Source organism: Fringilla coelebs (genome assembly GCF_963513975.1).
Source record: "Fringilla coelebs genome assembly, chromosome: 12".
NCBI classification, from domain to species: Eukaryota; Metazoa; Chordata; class Aves; order Passeriformes; family Fringillidae; genus Fringilla; species Fringilla coelebs.
Window position 1 is genome coordinate 3104401 of NC_140038.1, and position 23752 is coordinate 3128152.

A 23752-nucleotide genomic window follows, 5' to 3' on the forward strand; every position below is an offset into this window, starting at 1 on the left:
ACCAGACAGAAAAAAAGAGCTATAATGAAATTCAATCAGCCCTTGTCCCCTAAAATGCACTGCCAGGTAGGAATGTATTAATTAGGAAGGCCAAACTACAGCCACACCAACACTCCTGCCTCATGCAAGCCAAAGTTTATTAATTTTGTTCAGTAAGGGAAGGCACAGACCTACACCACTTGTTCAGTGAACCACACAAAACGTGGTGTGCTAGACCCTCTCAAGTCTGTGTTTGGCTGGCTTTTTGGGGAGGAGTGTGGGGATGTGTGAAGCTGGATTTTATATTTTAGAAAACCCAAACACCACCAAAATTTCATTCACACATCCAAGACCTACCACAAACTGTGCAATTCAAAAAGGTCACTTGAATTGAAGGTTCCTAGAAAAAATTAATTCACAGCAGTTAAAAGTTCCATTGGGCTTTGTTTAGACTATTAAAAAGTTGTAAAATATTGAGTATTTTTCACATTCCAGACAAATGTTCTGCTTTTTAAAGAGGAAAAATACTTCCTTCATTTACATGCAAGTACTGTCAAGCCATCTGTACTTCAAATCCCTGTCTTCCAGCAAGATTACCAAGCCCTGTTATCTCCCCCAAGCTATCCTCATTTCAAAGGGGCACATACAGGCTCATGACTGTGGAGTTTCTTTCTGCCTTGCAGCTGCTGAGAGCTAACCCCCTCTTTAAGCATCTTTAGCCTTATTTTGTGCAACACAGGTCTGTCATACAACCTCTCCACACTGATTTTTACAAGCCAGGGTCCTCTCAATCTTATTACTTCTGTACTTACAATCTGCAATACAATATGAAGATAATAAAATGCAGTGAGCAGGCTTGCTGCCACATCTGGGAAATGTGATGCCACAGTCTGGAGGTCTCTGGGTTGAGCCACATGCTGTACTAAGAATGAAAATCTAAGTCCCAAGGGAGTATCATTTGAAACCCACCTTTAGAAGTTAACAGAATTCCACAGGTGCACTTCTGCAGAAGTGTAACAGCCCTGAGAAAAATCCCCCAATAAACCACACTGGCCTCAACAGTGTGTACACATTAGAATTTTCTTTTTCTGAGTGATGTTTCTTTAGTTACTTGAGATTATCTTGAGGTCAGTTTAGCTGAGCATGTCTGCTTTGTACGTAACCAACTGGTAAAAATTCGGAGCATTCCTGGCTTCTGCAAAGGAGGAAGAACCTGGAGACACTGAAAGTAGGGCAGTGACTAAGTATCTGAATAATGCAAGACACACTAAAACATAATTAACATACAGCAGTTACAGTAAAGCTATTCATTACCCACTGTCTGGAGGCAAAAGATTCTTCCTTAATTGTGTGCACAAGGTGTTAACTTTCATCAAGTTCAGCCAAGTCTGTTGTTCTGTGTTTCACTGCTATTGTTTCAAATGAAAAGAGCAAACAATACAATCAGGTTTCCAGCAAACCATAAATACAAATTATTTAAGTAAAGCCACCCAAAACTGTTGTTTTCACACAGTTTGTATATCCAGCACACCCAGACTCCATTGGACCAAACACACTGGAATCTTAAACAGAAAACAAGACATGTTTATAGGGAGGATATACAGAGATTTATTTAATCAGGTTTATTATTTACAGTTGAGATCACTTTCACATACTACTTTGCTACTCTACATGGCTACATTGTTTCCAAACCAACTGAAGGTCTACAGTCTAACAGTTCACTCAACACATAAAACGCTCTTCATAGAAAAATGAAATATTTCATTATAGAACAGTAGTGCATACATTATACTCCTGAAAAGCCAGCTTGTATTTTAAACCACTAATGTTTGAAAGACTGGATCTCTGAAGGTCAAAATTGCAGTCACATAATCCTAAAATTGGTTAGTTTTTTTTTTTCCCCTACAATTTCTTTATATATAAAGTGTACTGGACTTAAGTGTTTTTTTCTTTTTTAAAAGTGACACTGGTGAAGGGCAAGATTAAAACATTTTTTTACTTCTCAAATTAAATACAGCTGGCTTCCTTTGTACAACTTTGGCCAGAAAAGTTCCATGTAATGAAGATTTAAGACTTCCTCTCTCTATATATGCAAGAATCAGCCAGTTAATGCTTAGAGGTAATCTACCAAAGTAGGCACACATCCTTTGACTTTCATATCAACCAAATTACACTTAACTTGCAAATGGCTCTGAAATTAGAAAGTTTACTAGCATACTAAAACATTTAGATACATGAATAGCTGGCTAAAACAGTGAAAGTCACAGGTAATTCTATGGGTTGTGTAAAGCTGTTGTTGCCCGTCACCAGTGCACAGTGTGGCTGCCCTCATGTCTGAAAGGTGTGCTTGGACTAAGCTGGGGGCAAGAAAGCTATGGAAGTAAACCTGGCCCGTTCACCTTCCAGGGAAGTGGGGGAAGATTGAACTGCATGTTGGAATTCTCTTCTAGGCATAGGTTCCACCAGCAATGAGCAGCTCGTAGGCAGGATCCCGACTCCTCCTACATAGAACTATACAGGCACACAACATGCCCAGAAGCTGGGGAGAAAAAACAGAGAACAAGCTTGAGAACAAGGGAGACGCTTCAAGAGACAGCCTCAGCACAGACTGCCAGCATGCTTCAAGACTGGAACTAACAAATGGCAACAAACCACCCTTCCTGAAAGAGCCTCGGCTCCCAGGGCCACAAACGTCAGCCTCATTTTCTTACAAGATCACCCTGGACATCTAAAACAAGACTTTTTTTTGGTCAGCCACTTGTATTCTGCCTCAGTAATTCAGATTCAGATGAAAGAAATTCCTAATGTTTTTTAATGAAAGGTACAGATTTTTAGATACTGTATCTGGTATGGAAAATTCAAGTGCAACTCAAATGCATCAGCTTAACTGCTATGATGAGAATGGGCTTTTGAAAGAGATTTCATAGAACTATCTTTCTGTAAACATGTCACATTAGAAAGCTTAAATCTAAGGCAAATAATTCACTTTTAGACATGTTAAAATTCATAGTACCACAACTGTGCTGGCATGCTTACCATGATTTAGGGTATGATCACCCTGTGTTCACTTACAAGACTTACACCATGTGGATAATCAAGGATACAGAGCATGGTATTTTAAAGAAGCTGCATGCTTACTGAAGGTAGAATAAGACTGTACCAACTAAAAAATAGCAGGTATAGTGTTGGTGGTGTTCTGTGGTTTAACTGGCAATAGCTTCTAGTAAAGTGTGAGATTTTATTGATTGGGTTGTATGCATGGAAGTTTATTCACAGATGCAAATACTTCAGGAGGCTCCTGTTGTATCTCTGGATTATAAAGCACCCCTCTGAAAGCTACTTGATTTCTTAAAAAGGAACCCACTCCAAAAATACACCACTAAAAAACCCCTTGGACAGAAAGCAAGCTAGAATGAAATGGGTGAGCAGACAAGTGTAAATTTTCCTCTCTGATAAAGCAAAAGCCCAGTCAAAGTAGTACTGGGACAAAAGAAGAATTACTGACTTTTTAAAAATACAGGCCAATGCAAACATCAGATGTGTAACATGTTTTAAAACTAAATGATGGTACACACAATATAGTAGACACACTCCAATCTGCTGAAAGACTGAAAAGAGAATGTTTAAAAATCCTAAATCTAAATATGCAGTGGTTAGGAAGAGGTATGATGAAATCCTAGTATGAGCTTTTCATTTCCTGGAAAGGAACAAGCTGTAAAGATCAATACTCTTCTTTGTCTGCAGTGCATTATCTGCTTTGGATCCATAACAGAAACCAGCTCAGGTTTAAAAAGCATATGGAGAGTAACACAGTATGGTACTTCAGCTGTTGTTAAAAACAGCACCTTTCTTCACCCAGGTGGTTCCAGCTCACAGACTGACTCCTAAATATATTATCATGGAATCATGAAATGGTTTGGGCTGGCACAGACCTTTAAGGGCCATCCAGTCAAGCCCTCCTGCAACAAGCAGGGACATCATCAGGGTGCTTGGGTTCATAAATTTGTGTCAGAGCAAGAGGAAACAACTCACATGGGAGAATGACTGGTCATGGACACAGCCCTTCTCAGCGAGGAGGGAATATCTACAATTAAACCCACTTCAGTTACACTTGTAAAAATGGAGATTTTATGGGAGCTGCCAGTGGCTACAGAACTCTCAAGAAAGCTCACAGCCTGCAAGTACAAAAACTTCTCTGCTGTTCAAAGCCAGGATAAAATGAGAAGTGTGATGCAGAGCAACACCTCCTTCAGTCCTTTCCTAAAATTCATTCTAGCCAAGTACATCAAATGAATAAAAGTAGATCCAGCACATTTACAGCTATTTGCACAAAGACAACCCTGTTCAATGACTCCCTTGAGATATTTAATTTATACAGTTGTGTGAAATCTCAAACATTCAGGTACTACAGTAAAACCCTATGCAATTAACTTCTGAGTTACTATTTAAACCATTTATATCCTTTAGGAGGTCTCTGAGCATATTCCTAGAATTCACTATAAACAAAGTGACTCACATACCTCAGTGCTCTCTACAGACATTATTATGTTATTAAAAGAATGCTAGCACCTCTAAACATTTCAAGGCATTTGAGTCTGTTTCTTTGGTTGCTATTTAATATTGTGAACTGCTATTTTAGACATCTGTCTTGAGAAAGGATCCGTGCATCCATCCTCCTCTTCAACAGCATTCAGGGAAGTTTAGACACCTCCTGCATTCAGGAGGATTTTTTTAGTTCTTTATTAATTTTGGTTTTAATTTGGCTGCTAGCAATAACTACATTCAATCTTTCCCCAAACCAATTTTGTACAAAAACTCACTGGCTGTATATACAGGTGCCCTTTGTAAATGATCACCACCACAAAAGCTGTGTCTCTGCTCCCTTCAGTTTGCCTCCTATCTATTCATAGTTCTGTGCTGTCACTGTGGCTGGGACCAGGGAATTATTGCACACAGGAAGATCCCCATGGCAACTGAAACATGAACATACCAAAAATTGCTTCTATGCAGAATAGACTAAGTTGTTAATAAATTTCAAGCCTTGCAAAAATACTCGTCAGTCTTTTAATTTTAAAGCAATTACTGAAGGTTAAATTTGTTGACTATAGGCTATCAGAGGTAATGAACTTTGAACAGCCTCATTGCATAACAAAATAATCTGTTCAGAGGGGACTGTGCAGTCAGCATAGGGAAGATAGCAAAATGCACAAATGGTAAGAAAACATAATCATTCCTCTAAGTTTACAGGGCATGACCCAAGTTGCAGCCATGTGCTGAAGTTTACATTCCATCTCCCTTTCACTTAGCCCACAGACCATTCTGCTGAGAACTGAGCCAAGTACATACTTGAATTGTGTATGCCAAAGACAAAGATGTCAGAACTTATGCCCCAAATTTCAGGAGATAAATAATAGAACATTTTGAACAGAAGGGGGCAAGCAGCCACACTGCCATTGCAAGCATGTGTCAAACTCTGGGCCAGGGCCAGAAAGGACTAACTGTGCTGCATTTTGGGGCAGGCCTGTTCATCAACCTGCAAACTCCAGAACTAAGAATAATGCCTCCTCTTGGGATTCTCCTCAGCCAGTTTCATCAGATACATTTTTCCTGATAAAAAATTTTGTGAGAGTAACTATGGTTGTGGTAAGACATTAATTTTCAGTACACATACATGTCATTGTCGAAGCAGACCAAGTATTGCTTCAACAACTAAAGTTTTAAGGAAGACAATTCAAACTATACCTTCCCTTCAGGAGACTGAGCACAGATCTCACCAAATGTGAAGTTCCACAGCTGAAGTAGTCTGGGTCTGAACAGTTCAACATGACTGTATACAGTACTATGAGTATATCCTTGTAATATTGAAGCATTCACAAGACTGTTTGCAAAAGATTATTTACCTTCAAACATACAATCCAGCTCAAAAGCTGCTTTTGAAAACAGAAGTGCTTACATTGTCAGACTTGACAAGTATGTTTTCTGAATTCAAATGCTATTAAGAGCACTAAAGTAACTTTGAAATTAGTTTTTAAGTCTCCTGGGATCCAGCATATGTACTACATTGCTCAGAGACCATAACACAGGCACAGTCTGAAAATAATGATATTAATGTACTAAGTGTGCCAGTTGATGAGCATTCAAAATTTCAGTTTTACAAATATGTTTGGGAGACAGTTAGTCTTTTTTCTTCCTTAAAATTTAGTTTATTTCCTCAGTTACCTGTTTTATGACCAGGGTAACTGTTACAAGGTTCACGGAAGAGTCTGCAGTTTAGAGCCTCTCTGTTCAAGTCCAAAACCCAAGAAATCTTCAAGACACACAGCAAAGCTCAGTTGCACATGAGCAGAGCACACTATCAAAAACCTTGGTGTATCTCCTGGGTGGTCCTGACATTATTTATACAGCATTAACCATAGTTAAGATAATGTACCTCTAAAACAGCATGAAAAACGAGCTGTTTAAAAGTTAGAAATTAAACACTATGCAAAATCTTTGAGTGTCAAATGCCAGAGGATATTTATGACACTTAATACTTAGATAACTAAGTTTTCACAAAATAATTTACCATTTCCATCAGAGGGGATTACTGCATGTAACACTGACTGCTCAGCTCTGACAGAACATACATCCCATAGCAGTGGGAAGTTCTGTGGTAAAGGGTAATATCTCTATGTGCATACCTGTAACTAACTATCTGTGCTGCAGTTCAGATCTAATTTGAAAGAAGTTAACAAAGAAAGAACATTCTCTTACCTGAATAGCAGCAAATGCTAGTGCTGCCCAGATGACGTACATCATGATCTCCTGAAGCTTCTTTACAACCAGAGCCTCACACCCCTGAAACAAGTAGGCTTTTTATGTATCAATCTGGCAACCATATTGAGACACACCAAAAAACCCCAAAAGCATGACATAGGGCAGAAAGATAATGATAATACTAAAAAAAAGTCATTAGATGAAAATTACTCACAGATGAAAAGAGGAGAGAGAGGATTAAAACTACATCTACTTTTTGTTAAAGCAAATACACCCAAGCTTGGAGTTCTCCCAAAGAAAATGAATTGTAGCTGTGTCAGTTCATGTTGTGGCTGCCTTACCTCTGAATAAAGGTCCATGGGGCGGGTCAAACTGCCAGTGCAATTGCTGAGGGCGGCTTTGCAACAGCTGAGGGGCACACTGTTGTTTTTAGTTTGTTTGAACCAGATAGTATTCTCCCAGTCTGAATAGTTATGGATCCCACAGCAGCGCAGCTGGAAAAGTCAGACAGGTAAAGAATTCAATTCTACTGCAATACCAAGAGGACAAGTCTATTATGTTCCATTGCAGAAAAATACTTAAGTACTACCTGTTTGAATACAAGCACAGATTGAGAGATAGCTACTTATATAAAAATGTATCTCCCCATCAGCATTAATATTGATTTTAACAAAGTTAAGCTATTTGTTGTCCATTTAGCAAATTCCTAGATTTGTCAGAGTGGAGGAAGGACATCTGCACAAGCAGCAGAGCAACAGCATCTGTGTTTTAGGGACAGAAAGGAGTGTTAAACTGGCCCGTGTGTCGCTGGCTCACCTGTCTCTGTACATAGTCGATAGCACGACTGGCGGCATCGGGGTTGGTGCCGTTGTATCGATTGTACACTTTCCGAATGCTGTGATCAACTTCATCCTCCACCTAGGAGGGGGAGGAAAGCAACTGCTTTAGCTAACAGCACAGTAGCACAGGTTAGGTAACATCATTTTGCTTCCAGCTACAGCATTTCAGGAAACCAGGGTAACTCCCCATCACCTGAAATCATCATAATTCAGTGGTACAGCTTCCTAAAGTTCAACCCTGACTTTTGCTAAGATGTTGCCAGCTTACAGCTACAGGAGAAAGAAAACTCAGGCAGCTACCTTCCAGATATCAGGTAAAGTAGCTTTGCACTGTCTCTCAGAAAAGGAACACGCTTTTCCTGTGACACTAGAAGAGATTTCATGAAGTTAAGGGCTGTCCATAAGAACATGCACTCACCTCTCTACTTCAAGGTCCCAAACCAAAACCATTATAAGCGTCTGGGCTAACTCATTCCCCTTGGGACTACAAGGATATTGGGATCAAAAGGTACTAAGTCATACCACCCCCTCTTCTGCCTGAAGCACAGGTAAATAAATTCTCAAAGATGCCTTCTGGCTACAGTGACCAGGCTCTCTGTTCAGCCCCAGTCTCCCAGGGCTTCCCAAGGAACCCCAAGGGCAGGACATTGTGTACAGCAACATTTACTGCAATAGGTCTTAGATCTACTGTAACTGAGTCAAGATGCTGTCAAGTACATGAGTTAGAAATGGATGCCACTCAAGAACCACCACTTGTCCCCTCTAAAGGCATTCTATGATGCTTGGTTTGGAGGAAATCTTACTAGAACCTTTTAAGTACTATATTTTACTGTAAACTATTACTTAAATAACACAGCTTAGTGTAGATAAATATTTGTGCAATTTTAAGATTAGAGCTAACTTGATTTTTTCTATCATATTCAACAGGAATTATGTGCAAGGAATGAAGTTTTAGGATTGAGCACTAAGCATGCAAATTCTTCAGATTTGCAAGCTACAGTAGGAAGGTCTTGTCAACACATCATTCCTTTAAATACTTCAATGGAAGATTTTAATGCAGCAATAGCACAAGCTGAATTCCACCACCACCCCCTCCTACTAAAGGATGCTGCCTATTTCAAGATAGGTATGCATAGAAGTCAATTTAGCCTGCACAGGCAACTTGTTTCAGACCAGTTTAAAATCAATTGTTTGATGATTTAACTAATTTGATTTACAATGCCAACTCATAACAAAGCAGCGGTTCCATTGTCATGTAATTTCAGTGCTTGTTCATGGATCATTTGGCTTGTGGTTCAATCAGGGCAACATTATGCCTGAAAACCATGCAAATTCCTTAAGATCCAAAGAGAAATCACCAGCTCTAGTTAACTGGCAGGTTTAGTGAAAAAATGAAGAGAATGAACCCCTCCACTCAGAGGAAAAAAACCTGCAGGTCCTCAAGCAACCAGGTTTATTTAATCCCTACTGGCACTTCCAAAAAGTCTGACTTTTCCAGCTAAGGACCAATGCTGGAAGGCTCTGCAGCAGCTCAGCCCATCTCAGCAGGGCCTGGGCACGTTTCACACAGTTCTGAAAGACTCTGAATAGGATCAACACACAGGTTTACAGAGGCATGCTGGAAAATTAAGCAATTTTAAGATCAATAATGGTATCTTAAGAGAGCACAGTGCCACTTCCTTGAGGCATTATGCCCAATGTTACAACTGCTATGACTTTAATCTTTCCTTTTGTTTGCAAGTTTGTACAGTGAACACAAAGTGCTTCTAGCATGATTCAGGTGCCTCTAGAAAAACCAAAACAAGGCTCCCACAGATGTGTACACACCATGTCAGAAACAACAGACTAAAATTAACAAAGCATAAAGCTGACTTATTTATCCTGGCAAAAATAATAAGAAGGCTAAGCAGACTTCCCCTCCCAGCTCACTGGCAATACATTTATTTCTGCTTATTTCTGTTGCACTTGAAACAGTAGTTTAAGATGCTAGATACTGCAGGGTACTAGAAAATTGCCATCTTTACTAACGGAACCTGTCTGATTTAAGGCTCAGTTTTCAAATACTGACTTCCACAAACAGCTTAACATGCTGTTAAAACCAGCCAACCTTCCCTCTTCTCCCAAGCTCTGGCCCTGCATTACCTAGTGCAGTGAAAACTGCATGAGAGCAAACCAAAAAAAGAGAAGCAACAGGAACAAACAGGGCAAGGAAAGTCCATGCTTGTAGCTGCTGTGAATACTGCTCACTGAAAAACAGCAAGTCCCTTCAGGATGGAACCATGGAAGACTCTAAGGTGACTACTGCTTAGTCCAGATCAGATCCATCATAATTCTTGCAGATAATTATTCTCTGCAAGTACTGAAACAGAAGGAAGCCGTTCAGATCAACATAGGCCCACTTCCTACTCCCCTGGAATTGTAGTGCTTTCCTCAGTGGCTTCTAAGGCCTACTTCCACTACAAACTTAAGACTCCCCAATGATCTCAGTTCACTGCCAAGCTATCAGAAATGAAATGCAAAGCATGAGAAAAACATATTCTGAGTTCAAGCATGTCAGTAGAGCACTTCTGTTGAAGCAGCCTATTCCAAGTGTCATGCAGCAGGTCTGTAACACAAACACTTCAAGGTCAGGTGGGCAGCTGCTTACTCCAAGCAGCCTTCCCTGGGGCCCAAGCAAAACCAGCACTTTTACTTCCAGGCTGTCTGCCCATTTGTTCCAGGACAGCAGGAAAAAGCAAGGAGGAGAGAATGCTGAACCTGAGTTGTTAACAAAAGGCCAAAGAAAGAGACATGGTACTGTAGCTCAGCTTGCTGGTAAGATATTCCTTAGTGTCCTACACTGCAAACATGCTCCATATCACAGCTAAAATGCCTTCTCTAGTATTTTTTTTTTCCTTCCAGAATTTAGATATAGACATATCAAAAGCTAGTAAACTGTTTAAGTTAGAAATTTCTTTAAGTTACATTGTGGCATCCCTAATACCACATAATATATTTCTGTCATACATTATGCTGGAAGAAACATCTAATTTCATTTGTTCTGGTCCTGTTTCTAAATCCCATTAAACAAACAGTGGGGAAAGTTGTCATTTGTAGCTATAATCCCTGTCAACAACCTGAGTAAGGCTAGAAAGTATACATTACCACATTCAATCCATTTCATTTTATTATTATGCAGCGTTAGTTTGCACACCAAAACACATGACAACATTGAAGTTACTGCATATCAAAAAAATGTGCCCTATATTCAAACATTGCATAGCCTCAATCATTCACAAAGTCAAAGCATACACAAATTAGAAGACCATCTGGAAAATGTAAAGGTATCAATTACTGTGACTCCCTTCTCCTGTTTAACTGATAATGATGTACTCCAGGTAATCTTTTGCCTACAAGATAGCTCTCTGCATTCCTGCTCTAAATTTTAAGGTACTGGTATCACAAATTAATCCACTCAGATGTCTGATTTTAATCCCTTAACAAACACCTATTAACAGTTCTACAGAATCAAACACAGTAAAGATTACACTTCTGTATTATGGCCAGAATTCACAACAAAACATTACTGAAACTGAGAAGTTCTTACCTTTGCTCTGTAAATGTATCCAAGAACCACAACCACAACTTCGGTGATAAAAACCAAGAGCAAGATGATGACAAACTGCAAAATACAATCAAAAGTGTTTTATGCAAACAGTTTCATTCATTTGCTTTCACTAATGAAAGGCTCCACATAGATTTCTTTCTATTTAAAGTTATTTTTGCTGCAAGGTTTTGATTTAACAGATAATTTATTGCAAGCACTTACATTGACCAAATGAGCCCAGAATTCATTCAAGAAACTTTGGAGTTCACAGCTTCACCAAGTAATAAGAAGCTGACCAGTCAGGCAAGTCCAGCTGTCATTAGTACTGAAAATACCATACTGCAGGTCTTTAATCAAGTGGTTCTTTCAATTTTCTTTGTTAGATAAATAGGAATGTCTCATCAGAGAGGCTACCCAGGCAGTTAATCAGAGTGGTAGATGGACTAAGGGAATGTTTCGTCAGATTAAGCTCTGTGACAACTGGAAAAGACAGCAAGCTATGCATTTGTCTAGCTATATTTAAGAGCACTTTTAAAGAAGTCTACACAGCATTCAACAAAAGAAGCCCCAAACCCTTTTGTGGGGACAGTTCAAATACAGCCTCTCCTCTTCCCTACCTAGTTTTCAAGCCAAAATTACAGTTCAAATACTTGGAAACACAGGGCATAAAATACTGCAAAAAAGATGTCCCAGGTAAACCATGAAGAAAATAATCAGGCCTTATGACAACCCTTGGTTAACCCTGATGCAAGACACTTAAAGCAAGAAGGCTCCTGAATCACTTCTCTCCCTCCAATTCATCTTTTAAACCACAACAGATAAAAGTGAGATTTAAAAACTGTTATGACTTAATCATATGGTTTTACACTTTTTAATGAGATTACCACAGACTAAAAAAGGTAAAACTGAGAAGCCTTCTGCTGCTACAACTGTTAAATTTAACACCTTTATTCAGAACAGAAAATTGAAATAAGATGTTCCTAAAATTATGCAGATAACTTTTAAGGCCATAAAGAAAAAACTTCAGGTAATATATTAGGAGTTTATTAAGAGAGAAAGCAGCCAAGTATACACCAGGCCAAGACGCAGGAGGAGCTGTGCACTCACCGTAGCCAGGCCACAGCGGCTCTCTCGAATGGTAGCACAGCAGCCAATCAGTCCAATAATAAAAAGCAGTGTTCCCACAGCTATGATGATAACAGCTGGAATTAGTGTGTAGACATCTTCAAAGAAGTGATCATAGTCATCGTATGTGATGAACACATAGGCTCCCACGTAGCACAGGATGCCTGCTGCTGCCTACAACAGACACAAAAACATGGTAAGTTCCTTGGAACACCGAGCCCTTCCTTCAGCAAGGTAACAATTATTTTAACAAACATCATAAAGTAACGTTCTTCAGAAATTTTGCCAGTTACTATCTATGACTTACTGTTACAATAAAATAGATGTACACATTGTGAACTTCAACCTCTGCTAGGGAAAGATGAACCGCTAGAAATAACAGCATTTCTGAAGGGTTCACAGCACTGGAAAAATTTGATTCCAACCAGAAAGCAGGCAGAAATAAATACAAACCACCAACTACTAAAAGGCAGAAGCAACTACCTACAGAAATGTACCATAAACTTGCAAAATCGATGTTCTCAGAAGGATTGCTGTACAAAATGGTCCTTTCTAAATAAACAAAAAGTCAACTTAAAGTTACTGCTAAATAAGCTCTGTAGGATGAATCTGCAACTATACAGATTTAAACAGTAAGACACAGCTCTCACATCCATCTGCCATGACCTTGTCTCCCGTACAGTTACAAGGATCCCAACACATCAATACCTTCACTATCTTCAAGCTGAGCAGAGCTAGTGAAAGAGAGACAACTGTTGCTTGAGGAGCCAAAATAGCACACATTTATTTTTAAATACAAGGGCCTTATCAGTTTGTGCTTCACAAACGTCTTTCCTAACTGCCCTCACGCTTGCTGCAGAACAAAATATCAATTTTGCAGTGATGGACAATATAATCTGGATGTTTCATGACAGGCTTTTCCAATGTCCTAGTACAAGGCTGAGCTAAAACAATGCACCCAGAAGATGCAATGGCTAGGCTATGACCTGGGGAATTTTATTCTGCTGTGAAGGGTGGTGTCCCTATTACAAACCAATCCATACCCTGGACGCCAGAGCTCACTCAACTGGAAGGTAACACACTGCAGGTACAATCTGAGGGAGAAAGAACACTGCAGGCTGCCTCCAGCCAATGCTCCCACTCACTGGCCTCACAACTACCCCCTCCCTGCCAGTGAAGAGGAGGGCAGACACACATACGGCAGCTTCCAGTAGCTGTAATACTGCAAGGCTGGATTGTGCTGGTGTACAATCAGAGACTCACTCCCTATCTCAGTCTAGGAGGACATCATTTAGCCCAGCTGCCTGCACAAAGCAGGCTCAATGATGAATTCAGAACAGGCTGCTCAAGACTTTGTCACAAGTCCTGGAAGCCCTCCTTGGGAAGCCTGTTCAGCGTGGCACAGAACAAGACAAGCCACAAGACAAAAGGCATCCAGGATTTCAGCCCTGTCTACCACTACATACTAATGTATTGCAACATCACTGGAACTCCTTTCTATAAAACAATAGCACACAACCACTACCAGAACATTACTTTAGGTATGGAATATTCCCTGCAGCACTTTGCTACAGAAACGCTATGTCAAAGAAAGATATTAAGAGCCAGCTCAAAAGTATCATCATCTGCATGGATTTGAGCAATACATTTGACCTCTCTTTCTGCAGCAGAACTGTGTACTCTGCAGGAATCTTAAAGGCACCCAGGAGGCTCACATTCATCCAATAAAAGGTGCTATGCACATATAAGGAGAGGGAAAACTGAAAATTCAGTAACAAAGACCAAGAGCAAGACATCTTTTCCAGACAAGAGTGAACAAGCTATTGCAGAATCACCCCCTTGCCCAGAAGATGTTGAAATGCTAATCCATCCGTACAAACCCTGCCATATTAGGTACAACATGGCAAAATGCAGACATGCACTTTCTGTACACAAAGCAAAGATTCAAAGTAGTGTCACTGAACAATGGAATTACATTAACTGTTGCCTAGCAATGAAGCCTGTGAATGGCAGGCCAGTGATGTAATCCCCAATTTCTAAGAACTAAAATGCTTGAGAGAAATATGGTATGTTACAAGGTAGCTGATGAAAACCCACAGCTGTGGTTGGCATCAGGCAAAGAATATATACCACAAAGCTGAAATCAGAACCATTTGTGAACTCCTTTATCCTTCTTTTGTTGTAATTTAATTGGCTTCCTCTTTGTTTAAGAAAAATCTGGATTATAAACACATTTATGACAAGCATAAGCACATGCATTTGAGGAATGTATTTGAAGCAAAAGGAGTTAAAAAAAAAAATCAAATCTGTCTACAGGTGTTATCTTTCCTTCCCTCCTCCAAGAAGCACATGCATTTTAAGAAACATTACTTTTGCAGCCTTTAGACAGATTAAAAGCTGCCTGCTTTGAATACTTCATTAAATCCCTTCGACACATGGTACAAGAATGACTAGTCATCCATGACAGCACTGGGCCTTAGGTTTTACTTCTGAACAATGTCAAGGAACTGGTGTTTCTGAAACAGACACTGCCTCTGTGATAAAGTGACCACACTCCTCAGCTACTGCTGCTACCTCTTCAACAGGTAATCTGCGGGGGATGAAGGTCCTGAGAGCAGAGGTATCTGCTGGAGCCTGTACAGGGTTTAAAAGCCATGAAGATTAAAACTCCTTCCCCATGTATCACAGCTGAGGACTGTTTCTGAACAGGTGCAGGACTTAGTCTATCACAGAACAATGAAAACAGCAACACTACTAGGTTACTTTACACATAAACAAGTTCCAGATGACCTCCCTTTTCCTTTTACATCACAAACACGGAACTGTTTATTTCAGCCTGCTCTACCCCAGCAAGGGTGAGATCTCAAATGTTTTAGCTGGGATGAGAAAAGTGCTTTTGAAGCAATCCTTTTTGGTCACCTTTTGATGAATTTCTCTTACTACCTTCTGGCTTGCATCACTGGAGTGTGCATCTTAGGAGTGTGTAAGAGGAGTCACTTTGAGTGAAACTAAGCCCAAAGTACAGTTCCTGTGCTGACTGCTCAGAGGTGTTCAGTCAATGGGACTGCACAGGCCCGAGGTTCCTCCCTCTTCAGAGCTCAGCAGCACCAACATGAGTTCTCAGCACACAGTACAGTGTCATCCACTGATAGAAATAACATATCAACACTGTGACAGAGAAGAGAGTTTTAACCACACAAAGTGTGCAGTTTATGTTGACCAGGGCTGCACCAGTTAAATGCACATTTATTACCTGTTGCAAACCAAGTAGAAAGTTGAATACATGTGTTTTTTAAAGAAAAAACCCCAAACCAACTGACTCTCCCCCACCTAAAACCAAACAACCCACCCCAAACCACCCAAAATAGTACCATGTGTTTAAACCATCCATCTCAAAATAGGAATCATCTAAAGAACCCAAAGTCTGTATAGACACAAGAATAACTTAAAAAAAAAATCAAATAATCTAGATCTCAATGCTTACCATCCTGCAGAGTAAATAGAAAATCTGCAAAGTTCAACCTTGCTCAAGTCAAAGGCAAATTAATATAAAGCTACTGTGTTTACAATCATGTATTTCCTATCATTAAATGGAAGCCAAATATATGAACTGCACACAGTTCAAACAAGTCTTTGATAAACAGGCCTTGAAGGAAGAATTCTCCAACTTAATCTGCTCAATGCTCTGAATAGATGGCAGCATTTCCTGAATCTGTGCCAGGTAACATGCACACTCTAGGGACATGACTGGTTATTCAGCATTCACAAATCCTTTTACAGCTGTCTGCATCTAACTCATGGTTCTGAGCCTAGAGCAGCACACTCTTATTTTAGGATGAATTAACCTTTAAAAACACTGATATAAAAGTACAGTCAATGAACACAGCTCATTGCAAAAGGCTTGAGCAATTCAACATCCTTTTCATCAGGAGCGAGTTTCACAGACACGTAGACCTCTCGCCGTTCAGAAAAGGATCGATTTTACTGCTTTGGCTGGAACCTCTATGGGGTTATTAAAACTGGAAGATCCAATGACAATGAAAAGCATCACTCAACACATTCTGGGCAAGCTCAGTTAAAAATGGAGGTTCTTTGAGCAGTCTTTGGGCTGCTGTGACACAGCCTCTTAAGCTCATGGCTACTTCACAAAGTCAGCTTTCACCTCCTGCAAGACCTGAGGTGTACAAGGCTGTACACTGGCCCTCTGCACCTTGAAACAGTTTCAGGGGTTTAGTTTTCTTGTTTGTTTTCCAAGTAGGCTGCAAACACACACCAAGAACTGTTTTCATGTTTTCAGTAACGCTCACACACTGCAGCAGTTTGAAAGCCAGAATTGTGGCTACCTAAGACTATGAGTGTAAGACATTTAAACTTGTTCCACTGATCATTTATTTATTAGCCATGGATACTGAAGCTTCATTTACAAGCAAATTCTTCCTTACACTACTCTAATAATGTTACCGTCAAAAAGATCTGATGAACACTACTTACATGTTCATACTTTTCACCTTGCTAATGGAATTTTCTTCACTTTGGGACCCTAACAGAACACACAGCAGAAGTTCTGAATTTCTTCAATTAACTCTGCCACAGAATGGTATTTGTCCCTTTAGAGTCTATGTTTTATTCACTGTTTCAAGAAAAACACATACTCTCTGAACAAGAAAATGAAGGTAGTAGCAAAGTACTGTAACTGAGGAAAAAACACACCTGATATTCAAGGTGTAAATGCTCCTCTTAGACAAGAGGAGTATTTCACATTTTCGGTAAGGACACCTTCTTATAAATTCCTACTGCTGCCAACTTTGCCACTGCTGATTGGTAAATGTTGATAGCACACAGAGATCACTCCAAACCAATTATTCATTCCACAATGGAAACATCTTTCAAGCATGGAACTGTTAACTGCAACCATTGATATATTCTGACAGACCATCTACATCTTTGATAAAAAGAACCTAAGGATAAAGTGAGAAAAAAGCCTTCTACACTAACAAACCCTCAGCTTTTCTGCCTGGATCCTGTCCTAGGACAATTTTCCCAACATGTCTATTGCTTTCCTCATGTTAAATGTGAGCATATCTTTGTTCTCACATTTTTTAAAAAACAAAGCACATGTCTACTCCAGGGCAGATTTTTGAGAGTCTACAGTATATCAGTTTCATCCTTTCTAATGCTTGCTTTTGTCTATGCATATCAACTCCTGAACACTTCCTACCCAGAAGCAGGAACACTGGTATTGTGGTCTGCCTCCAGATTTTTGGGCTTCTTAGAACAGTACCTGAATAAGTAGGGTTTTCCCACATTTCTCCATTATTTGACTTCGAGGGTATTTCTGACATTTTTGGTTCTTTCCAACACTAGAGTACTCATAGCTGATTACTGTCATAAAAAGAAGGGGATGACAAAAATTTTTAAGACTTCCTTTTAGCTTTCTGTTCTTCAAAATTTATTTCCTTAACGTCAGAAGCCCAACAGGATTTCTCTGGGGTTTATTTATCTTATAGTCTTTTCAGCACTTCACTGCTGTGTATCTCTCTCTCTCCACTCCCCTCCCAAACAAACCCACACCCATACTTGATATTTCCTCTGGTTCCTGAAATTGATGCATAACCAGTTTAGAATGCAATGGTTTCCTGACACACTTATCTTCGTACTCCACAGCAGTAATTTAACTTGAACACTGAGCTCTAAGTGTGGTACAAAATCTTTTGGGAGAAGAAAGACAGCAATTCCATTCAGTTCTGTAACACGGTTAAAGCTACCTTAAAGGCTTAGAAAACAAGCAAGCCCTGTAAAATCCAAGCAAGCCAGACTGCTCTGTCTGTCCTGGCCACATTCAATTCTGCAGCACCGTGCCTAAACACCTCACGTTCCAAGGCTTTTCAGGCTAAAGCAAAAGGCTGAGCTAGGCTGTTCTTGCATTCAGCAGCACATATTCCAAGGGCCACTAACTGCAAGATGTGCAGCATCTGAGTATTCTACCTCTTCAGAAGCCGAGGTACAATACAGCCATTCTTTAACACCTATTTAGTCACCAGGGCTGTAACTTGAGCTGGTGCTCTACTGTTCCCAGGTTCCTTGCTCTGCAGGAGAACAACGATGACCACTCTGTGCTTCAAAGTTCATTAGGTAAAGTGATATTACAATTTCCTTGTACTATTCAAAGGTATCACATTTAGCTTTGCAGCTTGGTTTTGTTAGGTATTAGACCTTCTCAGCTCAGGTCCAGATGCCAAAAATCCTGAGAAATCCCAGGCAAAGACCTGAAACTCGTTCTGTAAAGAAACATGAATGGCACTACCATATTACTTAAAAGCAAATCAAAGTATTTACTACTAAAATTCAGGACCTGGCCCATATTTGCTATCTGAAAATTCATATTCAAATATAGTAAGAAAAATTGCTCAGAGGGCACAACACTTGAGAGTTTTAAATCTTTATTTTTTAATTAAAAGAACTGATTTTTTTAATGCACAGGATTCCAAACCACTATACAATCCTGAAGAATACACTCTCTTCACACTACCATAGTGGCAGAAGCAGAAAATGTTACATTTTTAAATCCAGAAACAACTGTCTTCCAAGACAAAAGGGCTTTGGACAACTAATCCCTGCAAAGTTACCTCTTGGATTATCCATCAATTACAGTCTTTGATCATCAAAGAACTCTCAAGAAATTTCTTTTGAAGTCCAGAGCAGTTACTATTTTCAAGCTCATAATAAACTGGAGAAATTAGTGGGCTTATTGCTATGTAAGAGAAAGTGAACTCAAATCTTCCTTTCTACTACTAAATTGGAATGAATTTCCCCATTGCTCCATTTTACTCATTTTTTTCTACTGGAAATCCCTAAACATATTACATACACATTGACTCCTGCAGCTCCTCTAAGAAAATCCTCCATTTCCCCATACTCTGGCCACTGCACTGGGGTGAGCACAGATCTAGAAAGTATTTGTGCTCTACAATCTCTCTAAACAATCATACCAAGAATGTTTTATAACTGCTTAGTCAAATGAACTGTTAAAGTAATGATTTCAAGCCAGCTAAATACTACAAAAACAACTTAAACAGTCTGCAACTACTGAGTTGCAAGTATTGTGGAAGCAGAGCTCATTTCTTCTCTCAAGAAGGACACAGAGGTGAAAGATAAAAACCTCAAGAAGCACAGGATATCTGGCACTATTTTAGCAGAGCAGGCTGTCCAAGCACATAGATTCCTTGGGAATATAAAATAGATTCCCTCTTCTGAAGCAAGACCACATGGAACTCTGAATATTTTATCATTCTCTCTTATGAGCTAAACTAAGACTGAAAACATTTCCTTCATATTTTTGTCTTCATCTACTCTTCACATCGGTTTCAACTGAATTATGCAAGTCACACCGTGAAGCCTTAATTAAGGGCACACAAACAAACACGTTTGACAGCAGTCTTTAGGTATTTGTTCCAGGTAAATATATTTCTTCCTCTTTCAAAATTATACAGACCTTAAACTTAGGAGGTGTCCTGAAGATTTTTTCAAATACTTTACTATAATTTTTTTTTTTTGCAATTAGTCGTTATCAACATTTCATCAAGGTAACAAAAAAATCTTGCTGATTAGGAAGAAATATGTACTAGAAGTTACATTACTTTACTTCTAAGCTGTATTGTCTCTCTTATCACAATTACTTCCTATGCAATACCCTTCCTTAAAGGGCTCAGCATCCCCTAAATGAAGCCACCAGCTGAACAAATAAATCTTGGGCAAACTTAAGCTAAAGGTCAGCTGAAGGACTGGCCTTCTTTAGCCATTAATCATATCTACCCAAAAATTAACTCACAGCAATGAGACACTAAGAAACTATTAATCGGATCTTGGTCTAAGGAGGGCAAGTTTTAACTCATCCTTCACATCAATGCATTTCTTGGTCAAGTATTTTTGACCATCAACACTCTCTGACAATTGCCCAAAACTCAAGCACATGTTCCACACAAAATTTACACTCTGCTACTCTTTATGACTACAGTCATGACACTGTTTTCTTACAGAACTGTATTTTAAAGGCAACATGGCACCTACAGAAGATGCACTCAATGCTCAACACCCCTGCAAATACAACTCAGCTGAACTGCCAAAATACCACACCAAAAATATGGAAAGGTGAGTACAGTCCATTCAGCTTTCTGCATGATAAACTAGTACCTGCCCTGCTTTTAGACAGCTTCCACAGCCTATCTTCTTTAAGAAATAAAAATCCTACAGTATTACCAACATGTAGGAAAGTATAGTTAATATAAGACTTTTACACAATAGAAAGATGCTTTCACAAGACAATAAATGACTTTTTAGTGTCAACGAAAATTTATCAAGCAGCACAAGACTCTTCAAAGTGAGATGAACTTGTAGAATTTGCAATCAGTAGCTGTAGGTGGCAAGTGGTTGTCACCTGTCAGCAAGGTCTGATCTGCCACTTTCAGACTTGAAAGAAATTTGTAAAAGTTAGAACCAAGACTTCAAAGTATAACTAGCACATCTCTATTTCCTCACAGCACTGATACTTTTCTAAACATCTCAGTCATAAGACAGATATAAAATCTCTCTGAACATTCACATCCTCCCACAGTTAAGAGACCCACGGGGTGAAGGGGGAAGTTATAATCCACTGTGCAGTCACAACTTGCTATTCCTACAGGTGACCATGAAGATAGTGATAACACACAAGACTGGTATATGAAACATTAAAGGGAGAGAGTACATTTACAAAAGGAACTAAAGGACATTTCATAGTTACTTGACCAATTCCAGACATTTGTTTACTGTCAAGTCCCGGGAATTCCCAATGATCTAATTATCAACATTGGAACTACAGAACCACAGGCACAACATTTCTGTAACAGCACAGAAGCACTTACATTGCCCACCAGAAGAGCACCAAATGTTAACATACACAGCTCAGTCAACAAATGAGCTATTGACTCTAGCCTGTGAAAGAAAGGAACACCACTGCTTTCTGTAACTCACTTTCAGAAAGCCTGCCTCATTCTACATGCAGCTGATGAGCTACAAGGTTGTTCCAACACAACAACCCAGTCACTGATCTGCCAAAAAGCTATCACCACATGCTGACTTCTGAGGCTGGAGGTGGTTTACAGGACACAAGATTGATGACATTTTAATTTGTCGTGAAGTACATCTTATCTAAATACAGTCTGCCCATTTTAAGTTAAAGTCAAGTTTATCTCAAAAATAACCAAAAATTGTAAAGCACAAAGTTCAGCATTACACAAAATACCTTTGACCCCGCCACTGTGTGAGATGAATAATTGCAAACTCCAACATGCAGCTAACTTACTAAATGCAGCAGACAACGAGCAATACCTATCACTAAGCTTCTGGAGCAGAGGAGAAACCGCACACGGAACTTGTGCTCATTTACTCCAAACAGAGCCTCGTTTATATCAGCAGCTACAGAAAATTCTGCTTCAAGGGGCCATCAAGAAGGCAACCCACAAAAACTGCGTCCAGTCAAAAAGTTTTAAGTATGATGTAGGAGTCGTAAAAGAGCTTAAGTCACTTGCAAGTATGCATGTAACAAAAAGCCACACCCAACAAAGCAGATTCCAACCTTACTGCTGCACTAAGAGGTTGATGCCACTACTTTAAAGATAAAGAATGGAGCCTGTGCACCTCAGCCAGAATGACAAACTTTACATCTGCACCACTTAAGGCCAAATATGCCTCACCTTTACTGCTCCTCTCCCAGAAGAGCTGTATCGACAAATGCCGGTAAGAATATACAGATATGCCTTTTCCCGGACCATGATTCATTCCCAAGCACCCTTACGGAGCATTCCTTGGTAAAAATTCAGGCAAGAACAGCCATCTAGTATGATTTCTTATGACTTTCAATAGTAAATGAAGCAGCTATATATAGCTACACTTTTATGGTCCAACAGCTTGTTACCCACTATTACGTTTTCGAAGATGTAATCTCTGAACAGTTGGGACAACAGATATTCTGTTCCTGGAGCTGGGATTAGAGCAGGAAAAATGCAGTACCTAAATGCACAAAGGGAATTCAGCAACCTACCGTCCCTCTTTTGTAAGCTTTTGTCTTACTGTCACTATAGCTGTGGGAAGTTTCAGCGATGCATACATACTAAATGCTACCGTGGCTAGTGGAATATAGTGAAACATAAATACATACAGAGCTATTTTGCTGATTTTGTGCTACAGCCTCAGAAGAGATCGGTGCCCACACTGAGCGCTCGGGATGTCCCGCCGCGGACAGCCAAACCCGAGATGGCCAAAAGAGCGCTACAAAAACCAAACCGGCTACACAAATTAAACTGCCAGAGACCTGAGAAGCTCAATAATGCAAGAGAGGAAGGCAGCATGCGCTTACACAACAGCCTCTACCCCAAGATCCCCAATGCTAGTTAAACCTTCAAGGCCAGGTTCAGCTCCCCCCAGGCTGCAGCAGCTCGGCAGGAGGACTGGGAGGGAAGGGACTGCGCCCAGCCCCCACAGCCCACAAAGGGGCTCGGAACGCCCGTTAAACACAGAGAGTTTAAATACGAACGGAACCCGTGCGGGCCGGAGGGGGGAGGGAGGGCTCCGGGCTCCTGAGCGAGGCCCGCAGCGCTCTCGGGGCCAGGCTCCGACCTGGAACCCCGGAGCCGCCGTCTCTCGCGAGGCGCGGCCGGACTCACCCAGAAGATGAGGTTGAGGAAGACGAGGACGGTCTTGGAGGAGGTGATGCCGCACTGCCCCATGGCGCCGCAGAGCCCCGGCCCGGCCCCGCGTCCCCTCAGCGCCGCCGCACGTGACCGCCCGGCCGCGCGGGCAGCCTAAGATGGCGGCCGCTCGCGTCACGTGGCGCGAGGGGGCGGAGGCACCTAAGATGGCGAACCGCTCCCCCTTAAAGGAGTCCCGCCCTCCGGAGGCACTGCTTGGGCAGCCGCGATGGCGCGTTGTTGGGAGTGGCAGGTTAGTGCTGCCCTCCAGATTCTCAACCCAGGCAGCAGAGTCTAACAAACACAGTCTCTGCTTCTCGTTCAGTACTTGAAGCGATAATTTTCCCGTTACCTTACAGTCCTAAAACAGGTGGCAAAGAACTCTGAATATCCACATCCTCCATCAAAAAGCACTGTAAAGCCGGTGGTATCCTCTGGAGACCTTCGGCTGCTGAGGGAGATAACGGCCCGATTGCTGCCTGAGGGGAGGTTGGATGGCGGGCCGTTCCCACAGGGGCCGTGAGGGCCGGAGAGCTGGGCCTGAGGGGAGGGTGGATGGCGGGCCCATGCCCTCAGGGGCCGTGAGGGGAGCTTGGATGGCGGGCCGTGCCCTCAGGGGCCTGAGGGGAGGTTGGATGGCGGGCCGTGCCCTCAGGGGCCGTGAGGGGAGGATGGATGGCGGGCCCGTGCCCTCAGGGGCCGTGAGGGGAGGTTGGATGGCGGGCCGTGCCCTCAGGGGCCAT

The 23752-nt window shown here is 40.9% G+C and overlaps 1 protein-coding gene across 1 annotated transcript; it reads right to left on the reverse strand.

Moving 5' to 3' along the window:
* Positions 1–1575: 1575 nt before the first annotated feature.
* On the reverse strand, positions 1576–23143 carry TSPAN3 (tetraspanin 3). Its single transcript, XM_084213723.1, has 7 exons — positions 22986–23143; positions 12268–12459; positions 11161–11235; positions 7552–7653; positions 7077–7229; positions 6733–6816; positions 1576–2518 (listed from the first exon to the last, which is right to left on the reverse strand). The coding sequence occupies exons 1-7, from the start codon at positions 23046–23048 to the stop codon at positions 2426–2428; spliced, it is 762 nt and encodes a 253-aa protein (XP_084069849.1). The 5' UTR covers positions 23049–23143; the 3' UTR covers positions 1576–2425.
* Positions 23144–23752: the final 609 nt, after the last annotated feature.